At 44.2% G+C, this 16,882-nt stretch overlaps 1 protein-coding gene across 2 annotated transcripts in view; it reads right to left on the bottom strand.

The window, feature by feature from the left end:
* LOC107396948 (disheveled-associated activator of morphogenesis 1) overlaps nucleotides 1–16,882 on the bottom strand; it is an 88,185-nt gene that overhangs the window by 38,174 nt on the left and 33,129 nt on the right. For both annotated transcript variants that reach the window (XM_015976799.3, XM_015976798.3), the window contains 3 exons: nucleotides 5,991–6,098; nucleotides 5,678–5,772; nucleotides 3,148–3,232 (listed from right to left, as the gene is read on the bottom strand). In XM_015976799.3, the coding sequence (XP_015832285.3) occupies nucleotides 3,148–3,232; nucleotides 5,678–5,772; nucleotides 5,991–6,098 (288 nt within the window). The remainder of the gene's footprint in view (nucleotides 1–3,147; nucleotides 3,233–5,677; nucleotides 5,773–5,990; nucleotides 6,099–16,882) is intronic.

Genomic DNA, 16,882 nt, shown 5'->3' on the forward strand with positions numbered 1-16,882 from the left:
AGAGGAAGCGTCAATCAGAATAAAAGGTGGGCTGTCATATTCACTTGTTTGAGTATTAGAGCAGTTCACAATGAAGTGGTAGAGTCGCTTGATACATCTAGCTTCATTAATGCATTCCGACGATTTCTGGCCATGAGGGGACCAGTGAAAACTGTTCGCTCTGATCGAGGCACCAATTTTGTAAGTGCATGTAAGGAACTGAAAATCTCTTCAAACTTGGACAACACAGCTGTGCACACCTTCTTAAAAGAACATGGATGTAAATGGACGTTTAACCCACCTCATGCCTCCCATTTTGGCGGATCGTGGGAGAGAATGATAGGTTTGGCACGGAGAATATTGGACTCTATGTTTTTTCAGCTTAAGACCGCTAAATTCACTCATGAGGTTCTCGTCACCTTCATGGCAGAGGTGGCTGCTATCATAAACTCTAGACCCCTTGTTGCAGTTTCGTCAGACCCGAGTGACCCCTTTATCTTGACTCCAGCTGTTCTCCTGACTCAAAAGGTAGCACCCCTTCAGGCTCCATCTGAAAAATTCACAGCAGCAGACCTCTTCAAACATCAGTGGTGCCAGGTTCAGCACCTGTCGAACATATTCTGGGACAAATGGAGGAAAGAGTTTCTTCCTACTCTCCAGCCACGCCGCAAATGTCAATCAAGCCAATCTAACGTGAGCTCAGGAAGTGTTGTGGTACTTAAAGACAGTCAAGTGCCAAGAAATGAATGGCCTCTTGGTCTCATAACCAAGGTGTTCCCAAGTAAAGATGGCAGAATACGTACTGTGGAAATTAAGGTAGCCAAATCAGATGGTACGAAGGTGTTAACCAGACCTATCTCAGAGATTGTACCTTTGGTGCCTTCTTAACATGTTGTTTTCCCCAATATTTAATCATGGCGTTTATTTACGCCAGGCGGGGTGTGTTCTGTTTTCACTAAAAGTTGTAAAAATGTTGTATCACTAAAATGTCATTTTCAGTCAGTGGTTATTCATTATGTGTTTACAGCACCCTCTGTGGTTTCTTCGAGTGGTGCACTTTATAAACGGCTTTATTTTGAAATAACTTTATTGAACAGGAAGTCCGCTCAGTCTAGTAAAGCAAGTGAGCAAGAAGAAAGGAAACATATCGGCACACAGTTTATGGTGTCCTGTTGGAAAAAAAAAACACTGTCTACATCTTCTGTTTATGGTTGTATCGCCGGTATGTACTTAAAGTATAAGTTGCAACTTTTGTTTTTTGTGCTATATGTTGCCCGCTAATGCTGTATTTAGCTTCAAGCTAGTCTTTTTGTTAAGCCAGTTACCCGCGATTTTGGAGGTTGTCTGGATAGCGTCAGTAGCACAAGTTCTCATAATTAGACCTGTGACATATACTGTGTAGTAGCAGTGTGGTATATAAATGCATATTATGCTGCACATATGTAAATCATAACTGTATTTTTTTGTCTTGTTTTTAGTTTTACCCTTTTCAATGTCAGTAAACCTGTTGACAACGCTCATCGGTCTTCAGAGTGGTGATATAAGAAAGGTGTTAACGCCCCTGCATCAGACATGCACCCATAACGGCACAGGGTGATCTGCCCCTCTCTCCCTGGTTCCTCGCATGGGCCTGTGAAGCCCCTTGAACCAGCTCACCGGGAGTTGCATCATTACATCTTAGGCGGCAGACACAGTCACTGAACTGGGAGAAGCAGACGGACTCACTTTTTACCGACTCTCATTCCCACTCCTGAGCAGCAGGAGTGCTGATTAGCTTAGTTTTTGTTGCATGCGCAATCCCCCCAACCCCCTTTACACATTTTCTTATGTTGTGACTATCTGAATATGTACTTTCATGTGCTGAGTTGGTTTTTTTGTAACTATGCCCTGTGGTTCGGTGCTCCTCTCCTTGTGATCATTTTCTTCAGATCTGCAAATAGGAGCACCGTGAAGTAGCTGCATACTACAGTCAGCCTAATCCTGTTTATGTGTTTGTTGGATGTTTGATCTTGGATGGATTGTGCTGAAAGTAATTTTGTTTTACTGGGATGCTAGTTCTTTGACAAAAAATTTTTCTGACTTCTAAGATGGATTATCTGGGTTTTAACACCATGCCTGGTCTCTTCTGCTTTCATAAATTGATGATCTTCTTAGTCCCTAAACTCCCAGCAGGTCCCTGAGGTCCAGTGACCAAAGCCTACTGGTTGTGCAGCACCAGGCTAAAGGTCAAAGGTGACAGATCATCTGCTGCTGTGGCCCTCAGACTCTGGACCTCTCTCCCCCTGAGCCTGAGATCAGAGGACTCAGTGGTCTCCTTTAAACTCACCTGTTCAGGCTTTGGTGGGACCTCCTCTTCATGCTGCTGTTTCTGTATATTCTGTACATTTAGAGGCTCCCTTGTTTTTTTGTTTTTAATCACTTTTTCTTTTTTTCAATCTTTAATCTTATCTTTTTCACAGGTGAAACTTGAAAAAATGAGAATATGGTGCAAATGTCAGTAATCCAGTTCAGACTGAGACCATCTAAAGGCTCAGGAACCAACCCTCTGCAGCTGTTCTGGACTCATCAGCTGACCAAAGTGACACTTTGAGTCTGGAATATTGAACCTTTTCACAATATTCTGATTGTCTGAGATGTTGGATGTGGGGTTTTCATCAGCTGTTCGCCATAATCATCACAGTTAGAACAGATAAAGGCTGAAACATCTGGATTTGCAGGATGAGTCTGTCTCATAGATTAGTTTCACTTTTTAAGTTGACTTACTGACATAAATTAACTTTTGCAGCAGATTCTCATTCTTTAAATTTCACCTGTAAATCATCTGGATGTGATTTAGTGTTTTAACTATATGTTGTTGGTAGGAAAAGCAGGAGTGTTACCCATAATTCCCCATTTGTACTGTGATAAACTCCCAGCAACTCTGGGGATGGGTGAGCATGGCCAGTAACAGAGCCCTGAAATGGCTCATTCTGGAAGGTAATGAAACTGTTGGGAATAAAGCTAGCGAGATCACTTCATGTGAGAGGGATTTAGTTCAAAATCATTTTGAGAGTCAGTTTTTTGTAGACCATAGTGCAAGTCCCTTTAAACATGAGGGATCAATGGAACCGGTGAATTATTCTCCTCCAATCATTCAAAATGATTCTATCACATCTTGTGTGTTTCTACCTGCTCCAACATGTCCTTGGGGATCTCCTCTTGTTCATCCATGGTCAGGATGGCACAACAGATCTCCTCATTGGTCATCTTGAGCCTGTGAAACAGAAACTCATTCATTAAGAAGGTTTAGTGATGATTAATAATGAATGGGATACCACAGTCATCCTGATCCTGTTTATGTCTTTCTGTGTGTTGTTTGTGTACTCTTGCACTGGTTGTGCAGAAACATATTTTGTTACAGAGACACTGGTTTAATGACAGTAAAGTGATTCTGAGAAAGTAATTCTCCATTTCTAAATGGGCCACATCATGGAAAAAGCACTTTTTTGGGCTTTTTACTACGTGTGATTGGAATTTCCTCACTTAAAATACCCCATTGCATTACCACTTTATTTATAGAGTGCTTTTAATACGATACTAACAACCGACGAAAGCGCTGTACTTTCACAAAACAACACAGGCAGAAATAGTCACATAGGTCAAAAAATAAATAAATTACACAGAGCAACGAAGTAAAGCCAAACAAACAAGTTGGAACCACAAGATGCTAATCCACAGAGTTAAAACTGAACATCCAAGGTGGAAAGGAGCATGAAAAAGTATGAGTCAATGTTTTATGGCTTAGGACAGGGGTACTCAAAAACAAGTGTCAAAGGACCACATAAAATATTCAATCAGTCAAAGGTCTGTTTATTATCATTTGTCAGTTTGAATGAATTTTAAATAATTTATTTGTTTTGCACTGCTGCACATAATTATTTGAACATCTGGCAATCAGGAAGAACTCTGGCTCTCTAAGAGCTGCTACTCTGACTTTGAAAAGTCTACATCTACTCACTGCCCTGTTGCGCTCTCTAGCCTTGTAAAAATCATACATTGTGAATAGTGGAACAACTCACTTCTGTTCCCGCTGGAGATTACAGGCTTGTCTTGAAGACATAAAAAATTGGAGGACTCTAAATTTTCTGCTTTTAAATCAAGACAAGACTGAAGTTCTCATCTTTGGACAGCTTAGTCAGTCACCTGACCGGAATGGCATTAAATCAGTCTCCGAGAACAAAGTAAGGAACCTTGGTGTTATCTTCGACCGGTGCTGAAAAACTAGTTCATGCATTTATTACATCAATACTGGATTACTGTAGTTCATTACTCTCAGGAAGTCCACAGTGTTGGATAAGTTATGGATACATTGTGTATGATTTTAAACAAAAGTTACATCCAGCTCTTTTTCCCCTGGCAACAGGCAGGCGTTTGACCTTGCTTCTTCCCAGTCCTAGCTTATCAGTAAGAACGCCCTGTGCCAGCGTCTGGGTGTCTCCCTTTCGAAGTCTAAAGGAATGTGTAAATGTGTGTGCGTTTTATCATCTCTGTGTGTCTTTTAATAAATACTCTTGAGAGGGCTTTTGTCCGACGAGAGCAAAGAGACCACCGACTCGTGTGTATCATTTTATCTCTTTCTCTCCATCTCCATCTGGCTCAAGTCGGAGCCAGATGGCTCATAACGGAGAAATAAACTATTTTTACCCTTCGTGATTATGGGATATGTCCGTTCTCCACCCAATAAGATCGATGAGCTCACAGCGCTGACCAGGCTGCAGCGGGACTACAGACGGTGTAGCCTGATGTTTTTTACGAAAACGTGGACGAATGAGCTCATAGCTGACTGAGGTTTCCCTGGAAGGATTTAGTTTTCCTGATGTAAACATCTGGACAGTCCTCACTACACTGGACTGCATAAACAACACCACTGAGCTTCTGTTTGGGTGTTTTGTCTTCAGGATGAACCAGGTTCTGTCTGAGGGTGTTGTTGGGTTTAAAGTTTACCAGGATGTCGTGTTTGGAGAAGATTCTTCTAAGTTTCTCTGAGTATGGGATGACGGCGCCTTTGGGCCTGTTGGCCTTTTCTTTGTTGCTGCCTTGGATGCTTCTCCAGACTTCTTTGTAGATTTCACAAAGGCCCAGTTACGGTATCTGCAGTTCAGGATTGATTAACAGTAGGCCAACGACTCATCAGGGGCTAGAGAGGAGGGGTACTCAGAGGTAGTTTCTGCTTGATAAATAACAGCAGACAGCTACAGCTTATAAGCTTGACTTCCCCATTTTCCAGTTAGAAAGAACAAAGCTCCTCAGATGAGAAGTGAAACGGCTTCAAGAAACCAAAGTAGTCCTGTTGGCTTCATTTGAATTTCCCCACTGTGGGATCATTCTATTCTATTCTATTCTATTCTATTCTATTCTATTCTATTCTATTCTATTCAAAAATCGTAAACATGAAGTTCTATTGTCTAATATTAATAAACAAATTTATAGTAGTTTTCTTTTCTTTTGTAATTTTAAAACAGTAAAGGACAAATGAACTCAGCCGTTTCTACCTGTAAATCTTCCACCGGGGGCAGTACACTGATAAAGGTACTAATCCTGATGCTCCATCCTGGTGTTTTAAGGCCAGAAGGGCTTTGTAAGGATTTGTAACAAAAGTGCAGAAGGAGTGAAATTAAAGTAAGTTCGACAGCTAAACTCAGAGCCATCAGAAACTGACCGTGACAGCAGAATGTTACAGTTCTGAGCTCGGCGACCATCTATCACTGACAGCTCCTTCACTTTCCTCACAGAAATTTCCTCCTCTGCATCTTTCTGTGAACACACACACAGACACACACACACATAGACACACACACACAGACACACACAGCTGTTTTACAGACCTGCTAAACACTGCATCTCCAGTTATGCTTATACCATTTGTATCTTTGTTTTTCTGCTGCCTGATGTTACATTGACTGTATTAACGGTTGCATCACTAACATGTAAGATGGGTTAGGGTTAGGCGTATGTTTAATGTGTTGTGTTACTGTTGAACGCTGGTAAGCTGAAAACATCTTCTGGAACTCCTCCAGATCCAGGACTTTGAACGTTTCCAAATCATCAATTTCTTTCCAGATGGTTCCTTCTATCTTGATCTAAAACAAACAAACAAACAAACAAACAAACAAACATGTGAATCCAGCAGCAGTGTCTCAGCTGATTTAAAGATTTTTTTCAATCTGTTTGTTCTGATAACATCTGGTCCCTCAGAAAAATGACAGCATCAGTAAAGAATGACTCAGTGGCCTGAAGTGATCATTACTCTGTTGGTGAATCTGGTGTTTGTTTCTCTTTCTAACAGTAATTTGTTAAACAGCTGATGTAAACAAAAACACCCAATCAGAAGCAGTATAAAGCACTTATCACCGAAAGAAACCAAACAAATCATAACGTCATTAAGTCATAAGAACAAAACAAAATTTTATTAAACAAATAAAAGATAAATAAAATAAAAAATGCTGTTATACTGATGAAGAAAACAATAAAAGGTTTAGTTAAAAGCAGCTTTAAATAAAGGCTCTTCAGCTGTTTAAAAGTGTCCAGCCTGTCAACGCTGCAGAAGATAAATGACCGAATGTTTATAGAACTCAGAATGGAAAGATAGGGGCAGTAAAGCTTGCATATAAATGACAGGAGACATTATGAAAAGAATTAATTATTTGTCCAATAGAATGTATATATAGTAGAAACAAGAATGGACCCAAAACAGAGCCTTGGGGTATCCCACAGAACAGATCAGTAAAATCGGACATTTTGTTAATATAGACTGTGGGTGTGTCCAAATCCACGGGAAGGATGCTTGTAAGAGTGCAATGACGTCACAGCGCAGCGACGAGTACTGTCCGAATTCCAAGAATACTCATTCTCACGTCCTCAAACGCATCCTCGCTCCACCCACATTTCGAGGACGGGTCTGTTGTATCCTCACAGAACAAGGCTATCCCAGCATGCTTTGCGCGCCGGCTGTGGATTTTCAACAGGCAGAGAAAATGGAGAGAGCTATGAAGTTTTAAACGTAAGTTTGTTAAAAACTAGCCGTAGAAACCTTAAAAGCTTAAAGCGGTTCAGTTTATAGACATTTTTCGTCTGTATATTTGTTTTTTAAATTACATTTTAGGCAGAAATCAGCCAGAACGAGTTTGTATCACGGGTCCCAGTTATTCCTGTGTGTGTGTGTGTGTGTGTGTGTGTGTCGAATTAAACTTGTCATTTGTTTTGAGGACAACAGAGCAAAGAAGAGTTTTTATTAAGCTTAGAGGTGAAGAGTGAAGCTGTTTACACACAACCACAGTAGTTCTGCTGTGAAAACTAGTTTTACATTTCAGGGATTACACAGCTGACACGTTTTAATGAAGTGTTTGTGTGAAGAATATAATTTTTATCTTCTTGTGTGGATAAATGTAAAAATGTGTTTATTGCCTTTTTGTCACCTGTGGTCTCTGATTTTCTCTGTAGGACTGCAGGTGTCCAGGGTCAGGAGAGGCTTTACCTGTTGGTCATCCTGGGAGAGAGGCCTTCTACTGTCATCATGTTAATGATATTTAGCTGTTTGATATTTGAACACATTTATTGAAGTTTTTCTCAATTGCTAAAACACAAAAGCCAATCCTCTAAACCAAATGACCAGTTGTCTAAACACATTTACTAAATCTAGCCATCATTTTCCAACATCATAAACACATTTCACATGAAGACACAATACACAAAACACAATCCTCCGTTCTCATAAATCTAAACACGTTTCCTTGCTAAAACACAAGTTGCAAAAGAACTCTGCTCATATTCTCAAATGAAAGCTCATGTGATGCCAAATGCTTGCCACAGTCAGCACTAATTGAACACAGTGAACACACCTGACGTCATTCATTACACACAACGACTCAAAATTGAAGACACTTGTTGCTAATGCTGTGACCACATCTCCTCACCTTCCTAGAGGAGCTAAAAGACATCCTCCTGGACCACCAACAACACCATCCTGGGCCCGCACATCACATTTATGTGATCATTTGGGACAATGTCCGCTTCCACAGAACAAACCAAATCAGAGAGTGGTTCACCACCAACAGTAACCACTTTTTAAACGTCTGTCTGCCACCCTACTCCCCTTTCCTGAACCCTATAGAGCAGCGATTCCCAAAGTGTGGTGCGCGCACCCCCAGGGGTGCGCGAGCTGCCGCTAGGGGGTTTGCGAGGTGAAAAGTGTAATGGCTGCGGAGTCCAGAGAAGTCTGTCATATGTCACCATTAGCGTAGCCAGAAACTCATTTGTGGGTGGGCCAAAGAAAATGTAAGTGGGCCCAATAAATGTAATTGAAAGCAAGTATTTTTTGCATGTGTGTGTGTGTGTGTGTGTCCTCCGCACATGCCCTAGCTCAGGGGTCGGCAATCCGCGGCTCTGGAGCCGCATGCGGCTCTTCCATCCATCTGATGCGGCTCTCTGTGCTTGTAAAATAATGAATGGATATTTAAATAAAATGCTTTATATTTTACTGCATTAATTTTACATCTGTATGCTAATTCTATGTAAAGATTGTCTGTGTGAACCTGAACAGGTCCAACCCGGTCTTACTGTGTGACCGGGTTGACGCGTCATGCTTGTGCGTAATCATATAGGCCAGCGGTTCCCAAACTTATGTAGCCGCGCACCCCCTTCTATGTCCCGACCATGTTGACGCACCCCACAGCCCCACATCAGGGCATGGCTATATATATATATATATATATATATATATATATATATATATATATATCAGACGTCACGCTAAACCAGAGGTCAGCAATCTGTTCCCATTAAAGAGTCATTGTGTTAATGTAGTTTTAGAAAAGGGTGTTGCGTTTAGACATTAGGGAACATGGAGGAAACGTTTGTGAAATGTGTTTCAGCATTTGAGAAAAACTAACATAATGCTGCACTTTAGAAAATGGGTTGAAATATAACATGTTGGTGGAGCTGGGTTCCGACGACCCGCTTGTGGAGCTCTCAGGAGACCAATGTTTTCCACCCTTATCCCCTCCCTGCAGCCCAGTCCATCTCTGTCTGATCGCGGCTTCTGTTAGCTGCGCCGGCTGACGGCTGGTTCTTATGGCAAGCCAGAACCGCCAAAATACGCCACTTCTCCCGGCAGCTCGGCGCATCTTTGTCTCATTGCGGCTTCTGTGTGCTGCGCGGGCTGATGGCTTGTGGAGCTCTGGGATGGAAACTTTTCCACCCGGTTTTCCCCAGCGGCGGCTCTGCACATCTCAGATCGCAGCGGCGCTTGTCTGCTGTGCGGCTGCCGGCTTGTGGAGGTCTCAGAGACCTCTGTGTTCCACCCGGTTTTACCCAGCGGTCAGCCCGGCGTATCTCTGACTCAGAAGCTCTGGTGTTGTGCACAGTTAACCCCGGTTGTAGCTAGGTTGCTACCTCCGTTAGCTTAGCTCCCACCTCCGCATTAGCTTTGGGTTAGCTTCAGGTTAGCTTGTAGCTAGTTCGACCGGGTGTCGTCAGTTGATCCCAGCCTTACAGCCCCACCCTCAGCTCCTCCTCTCTTCCCTTTTATGGAATTGTCTGGACTTGACAGAACCTGTGACACGGTCAAAATGGCGGTGGTGGCCACCTCCCATTTTAGCAGAAAAACTTGTTATTGGAGCCTATGGAAACCCATTGTCCATATATTAATGTCGATGTTTAGAACAGAGGAAAGAGCCGCAGCGAACTTTGCCGCTGTCTTCATTGTTTATGAGCAACTGAGAGTCGCTGTGTGTGACGTCTGCAACGCTGTAGTTTTTTAGCTGTAGTCAAAGATGACATCTGGTGACAGTGTGAACATCTTCCTTTAGAAACAAGACTTTTAGCGCTTTAACTTGCGGTTTTAAAGACGCGTCCAAGTCATTTAGACCAGAGGAAAGAGACGCAGCGAACGCCGCTTCAGTCGCTATGTTTATGACAAACTCGGCGATACGTTGTGTGACGTACGCTACTCAGCTCTGATTGGCTCAGTTAGAATTCTCAGGGGGCGGGGCTATTTGAATAGGAGAGTTCCCAGACCCTTTCTCTGTGCAGAATTAAACAGAGGAGGAGACTGGCGGGCAAGGTTAGGACTTCTGTTAGAAAGGTAGGATCTAAACCTGTTCCAGAGATCCCCACCGAGTCACCAAGTCTGTTAATTAAGGTGCTGTGATCAACAGTGTCAAAGCCGCAGAAAGATCTAACAATACTAACGCTGTGACTTCCCCGTTGTCTGCAGCCATCATGTCACTGGAAACTTTAAGCAAAGCTGTTTCTGTTGAACGCTTTTTAGGAAAACCAGACTGGAATTTGTCAAAACTGTTGTGTAGTTCCAGAAAAGTCATCAGTTGATCTCACACGACTTTTTCTAGAATTTTAGAAATAAATGGCAATTGGAAAATGAGTCTCACCCCATGATACTTAAACTCCTCCAGTTGGCGTAGGACCTCATCCCTGACCCGGAGAAGGCATTTCACCCTCTTTGTTTATGTTTATGTTTATTTATTTGGCAGATGCTTTTATCCAAAGCGACTTACAATTTATAACCTATAGGGCATGTTGTGATCTGTGGGGGAAACCGGAGTATCTCCCTTAGAGATAGGGTGAGAAGTAGGGATGTCCTGATCCGATCACATGATCGGAAGTCGGCCCCGATCACGTGGTTTCAGACTGATCAGGACTTGGGCTTTACTTCCCGATCCAAGCCCCAATCCGGACTCGGATACTGGGTTCAAATTACTTGGTTCTCCTGAAAGGGTTGTCAGGCTCCCCTGATGCCCTTAAGTTACACACACCCAGTTTCTACCTTTATTAGATTATTTATATGGACTCAGCGTAGCGGGGATTCTTAGAGCAGAGATGCAGAGAGCGGCAGGCAGACCGCTGATTATTCATGAACTCCAGCTGTGTTCTGCACACGGCCACAGTTGAGCCTGGTTTATGGTTCTCCGTCAGCTCCGCAAGGGACAGACACGCACGGACTGACGGAAGCGTTTTGCTCTCATACTTCTCCGTCTCCTGGAGAGCGTTGCAAAGCAATTGCCTGGCAGGACAACAGAGGGCGTAGCGCTGTTCTGTGGTATCCTGTCATGTATCGGTCCAGGATAATGTGTTTATATTGTGTTTTTTGTATAAGAGACTTTTGAACAGACAAGTTTGTCTCTCATTCTCCTCCACCTCTGTATGTGCTCGCCACCTCTAAACCCACGTTTCCTGTCATTTCCGTCCACCAATAAAACGCTTGCTGTGCATCTTTTCACTCCTCCAGTCACGGGGGAATTAAACGTTCATGTTTTTAGAGTTTTTTCGAGAGGTATTCTTCAAGCTTCTCCGTGTCTGCCGTTAGTTATCCTCGGCTCTCTTTGCAATGGCGGCGCTGTAAACAACAGCGGTGTCCTGACCAATCACAAGCTTGCGTAATCCGTCTCGTTCGACGGATGTTTAAAAAAGTGGGCTCGACTCCGTACGTACTTGCGTGCCTGCTGGAGCCCTACGCAAGGACGGATTATGGCGTTGCGTGTCTCCGCACTGACGCAGACGGAGAAGCATGAATCAGCCTTAGCATTTTCTAATGGATGTGTCGCCACATTGGAGACAAACATGCGCTATTCAGCCAAAGTTTCATCATCAGGAACATTTTCTAAGTGACACGTCTCTCTGAGAGACAGGGTTTGGAGAACACTCGCTTCAGTGGGAGGAACCTTCCTGCATGGTTCTGGTTCTGCAACACCCTCCAAGCCCCCGATCTCCACATCTTCAGCTCGCTGTCCACCTTACGTACGCACTGACAGCGAGCTGCGCTGAACTCAGTCCAGCTCAGATGTTCTGAATGGACTCTTTTCTTGACTGATGTAGCTACATCTACGATGTACGTAATAATAAAAATGTTAGCGCACCTGCAGGCATGATGTTTCTCCGTCAAAATAAACGATCAAATACATGAAATATTCGGTCAGTGCGAACCCTAACTGTTGTGTTTCTAGTGAAGATTGTTGCAAACAGAAAGGTTAAACTTGCTTAACACCAGAGCCAGGCGCACTGCACCGTTATCTCCGTTACTGCAAATAAGAGAAAATCTAATTGATCGGATCCTTTCCTTTTCAACATTGTTGAATGCGATGGGGCGACAGTGGCACAGGAGTTCTCGCCCCTGTAACCGGAAGGTTGCAGGTTCGAGCACCGCTCAGTCTGTCGCTGTCGTTGTGTCCTTGGGCAAGACACTTAACCCACCTAGCCTGCTGGTGGTGGTCAGAGGGACCGGTGGTGCCTGTGCTCGGCAGCCTCGCCTTTGTCAGTGCGCCCCAGGAAAGCTGTAGCTACATCGTAGCTCATCCCCACCAGAGTGTGAATGGGTTAATGACTGTGTTGTAAAGCGCCTTGGGGGGTTCCAGGACTCTAGAATGTGCTATATCAAATACAGGCCATTTACCAATGCAAAGTTTAGTTACAACAATCTAAAGACAGAGCCTGGATTTGTATTGTGAACAGTTTAAACATGTTTTAAAAGGAGACGTGTGTTACGCGTCAAAATCAATCAATAACCAAATCACTAACAGGGTAAAAAATATCTAAATTTTGTCGGCACAGACGGGCTGAAACTTCTGGATCAAGTTTATACAAATTGTTTTATTAATTATCTTCCGTTGAAAGATAACTATGACGTACAGGAGCAACTGGTAGTGGTTGCTGTCACCTGTTGTGATCGGCTAAAGCAGCTCTTGGCTGTCTTAGGGTGGGCCACAACGCCATGGCTACTGCGGCTCCCACTGTTTTCTTTACTGTGGAAAATGGGTAATAATGGCTCTTTGATGGGAAAAGGTTGCTGACCCCTGCGCTGGAGGGACTATGTCTCTCAGCAGGGTAGGGTTGCCTTGGGCTTCCCCTGGAGGAGCTGGCCCAAGTAGGTTGCTGCCCCCACAACCCGACTCCAGACGACTTCCCCTTTTTAGGGGAAGATGGCGGCGCGCACGGGTGCAGCGGCTCTTAGCTCTCCAGTTTGGTGCTCGTTTTTATTTCGATTTTTATTGTGTATATATGTCTGTAACGCCGCCGTCGCTTACAGTCGCCAGAACCTAATTGACCTAGGTTTTAAATACAGTTTGCATGTTTCTGGCGAAAATCAGTGAATACACAACATCCTGGAGGAGATAGCGAGACCGCCGGGGTCATCGTGGGTGGTCTGCCCGCCCAGCAAGCGCAGAAGTCGACGGAGGGAGAGAAAGCAGAAGAGGGGATGCCGGTCTGGCTCTGATGCTAGGTTACGCAAACAACCACACCGGCCAGCACTTCCGAGCCTTTTCCTGTCGAACGCCAGATCCATCTGCTACAAACTGGACGAATTGGAGCTACACTTAGCAACCACGAGCTTTGCATGTAACTGCAGCATTATTATTATCACGGAGTCGTGGCTTCACCCGCTGATTCCCCACTCTGCAGTCGAGTTAGCAGGCCGCACGCTACACCGACACAACAGGAACAGCAACTCAGGCAAAAGCAGAGGAGGGGCTATGCGTTTACGTGCACAATGAGTGGTGTTGTAACAGCAGAATCATTCATACACACTGTTCTCCTGATTTGGAGGTTCTGGCTGTTTCGTGCAGACCTTTTTACATTCCGAGGGAGTTTGCAGTGGTTATTGTGATAGCTGTCTATATACCGCCGGATGTGGACGTGGGCACGGCTCTCAGCCTCTTGCTTAACACAATAAACAAACAACAGCTTGCCCACCCTGATGGGGTTTTTCATTGTCGCCGGCGACTTTAACAAAGAGTGCCTAAAGTTTGTGCTTCCTAAATTTGGCCAGTTTGTAGACTTTGCCACAAGGGGTGAACACACTTTGGACCGGGTCTATTCTAACATAAGGCATGCTTTCAGAGCGACACCCCTCCCCCACCTGGCTGGGTCTGACCACATTAGCATTTCCTTCACCCCCACCTACACTCCTCTGAGGAGAAAAACAAAGCCCCAGACAAAGACAATAAAAACCAGGCCAGAAGGAGCCCTCTCTCAACTGCAGGACTGCTTCTCATCTACTGTATGGGATATATTCTCCAGCCACAACCTCCAGGAGTACACGGACACTGTACTCTCGTAGCTCAGGAACTGTGTTGATAATGTCACCGTCAACAAAAGGGTAAGGGTGTTCCCAAATCAGAAACCCTGGATGAATAGCGAAGAGCAAGCCCTCCTGAAAAGTCGCAACACTGCCTTCAAGTCAGGGGACAAGGCTGCATATAGGGCGGCCAGGGCAGACCTGAGTAGAGGCATCAGGAAAGCTAAGGCTGCCCATAGGAGAAGGATTGAAGATCACTTTGCTGACAACGACCCCAGGAGGATGTGGCAGGGGATTAATCACATTACCAAGCACAGAAGCAATAACCTGGCGACATCTAGTTCTGATGCCTCGCGTGCTGAGGATCTAAATCGTTTCTTCGTTCGTTTTGAGACGTGCAGGCCCTCAGATGTAACTCCATCTACTCCCGCCCCCAGCACCGGCACACTAACACTTGGGGAGCATCAAGTGAGGTGTGTTCTAAGGTCGGTGAATCCCAGGAAGGCGGCAGGTCCTGATGGAATACATGGAAAGGTTCTCAGGGCATGTGCTGACGAACTGACCGGAGTCTTCACTAAAATCTTCAACCTTTCCTTGTCACTAAACACCGTCCCGCCCTGTCTCAAAACCTCCACCATCATCCTCGTCGCTAAAAAGTCAGCAGTGGTCGGCCCAAATGACTACAGGCCTGTTGCACTTACGCCTGTAGTGATGAAGTGCCTGGAGAGACTGGTCTGTCAGTACATCAGGGGCAGTCTGCCTCCCACTTTGGACCCCCATCAATTTGCCTACAGGACAAATAGATCCACCAAGGACGCTATCACCATAGCGCTCCACACTGCACTGAGTCACCTGGAGCACAGAGGAAGCTATGCGAGAATGCTCTTCCTGGACATCAGCTCAGCATTCAATCACATAACCCCTGAGATCTTGGTCCAGAAAATTTCTCACCTGGGACTCTCCACCCCCATCTGCCTCTGGATTAAGGACTTTCTGACAAATAGATCACAGTCTGTCAGACTCGGGCCACACCAGTCCAGCACCATCACAATCAGCACCGGGGCTCCACAAGGATGTGTTTTGAGTCCACTACTGTTTACAATCTACACATCTGACTGCTCTCCTTTCCATCTCTCGAACACCATTATAAAGTTTGCGGATGATACCACCGTGGTCGAACTCATCTCGAAGGAGGATGAGACGGACTACAGAGATGAGGTCAACAGACTGACGGAGTGGTGTTCAGTAAATAACCTCCAACTGAACACCACGAAAACTAAAGAACTTATCTTCGACTTCAGGAAGGGCAGAGCAGACCCGGCCCCACTGTACATTCATGGGAACTGTGTGGAGAGGGTGCACTCCATGAGGTTTCTGGGCGTGCAGATCTCTGAGGATCTCTCCTGGACAGCAAATACCACGGCAGTGGTAAAAAAGGCCCAGCAGCGTCTCCACTTTCTGAGAGTGCTCAGGAGGAACAACCTGGAGGAGAGGCTGCTGGTGACTTTCTACAAAGCCACCATAGAAAGCATAATAACGTACAGCATAACAGCATGGTACGCAGGGTGCTCAGCTGCAGACAGGAAAGTACTGCAGAGGGTCATCAACACAGCCCAGAAGATCACTGGCTGCTCTCTGTCCAGCCTGGAGGTCATTGCAAACTCTCGGTACCTCAGCAGAGCAAGCAATATCATCAAGGACCGGTCTCACCCCAGCAATCACGTCTTTCAACTATTACCATCTGGTCGACGGTACAGGTCACATAAAACCAGGTCAAACAGATTCAGGGATAGCTTCTTTCCCAGGGCGATCTCTATAGTGAATAAGCATAAAAACAATTAAAACTGCTTAGCGACTGTCAAGGTCACCGTCAACTATTATGCTGCTATTCTAATGCCATTTTTTACATGATACTGTAGCTGCTATTCGGTATATATTGTGCTATTCGGTATATATTGTACTTACTATTGTTTTGTTTTAGGGGACCTTTTATATTTAGAAGTATTATTGTATTGTGCACCAAGGGAGTGGCACTCCAATTTCGTTGTATCCTGTACAATGACAATAAAGGCTATTATTATTATTATTATTATTACTATTATTACTATTATTATTATTATTATTATTATTATTATAAGCTGATGGAAATAGATGGATGGGATGGAAATTGGTCTGCATGCTGGTGAAGGTTCTCAATCATCCAGGTCACGGTAATCCAAAGGGTTCAAATGAAGTAATAAAATGAAGTCAATATATAAAATATAAATAAATAAAACATAAAAAATAAGTAAAAATAAATAAAGTTTGAAGGCAGCTGGACTTCTTTGGTTTCTTGATGATGTTTTGCTTCTCATCCAAGGAGCTTTGTCTATTCTAACTGGAATATGGGAGAGGTAGGCTTATAAACTGTAGCTGTCTGTTGTTGTTGTTTAACCAGTAGAAACTACTCTGAGTACCCCTCCTCTTCATCCCCTCATGAGTGCTTGTGTTGATCAGATGCAGGAAGGTGTGACCTAGACTGAAGCTGCTTAGGAATGAGACTCAAAGCTGCATTATACGTACTGGAAAGGTGAAATCTAAGCCCCGCCCCTATTTAAAGTAGGTTTTCACGTTTGACATAGATAGCTTCTTTTACTCTTCTCTCACACCATCTATCTTCTCTGATTCAAATAGCTCCTCTGAAGAGGAGGAACATCAAACCGTTCTTGTTCCTGGGAAGCAACAGAACCTCTCACCGTGTCAGAACAGATGAGTCGTGGCCATCAGGAAGGTGACAAAAACATTCTGACAGAAGATTAAAAGTTTTGGAGACCGATGATTCAGAAATCAAAATCAAAT

The sequence above is a fragment of the Nothobranchius furzeri genome, chromosome 18, assembly GCF_043380555.1.
Source record: "Nothobranchius furzeri strain GRZ-AD chromosome 18, NfurGRZ-RIMD1, whole genome shotgun sequence".
NCBI classification, from domain to species: domain Eukaryota; kingdom Metazoa; phylum Chordata; class Actinopteri; order Cyprinodontiformes; family Nothobranchiidae; genus Nothobranchius; species Nothobranchius furzeri.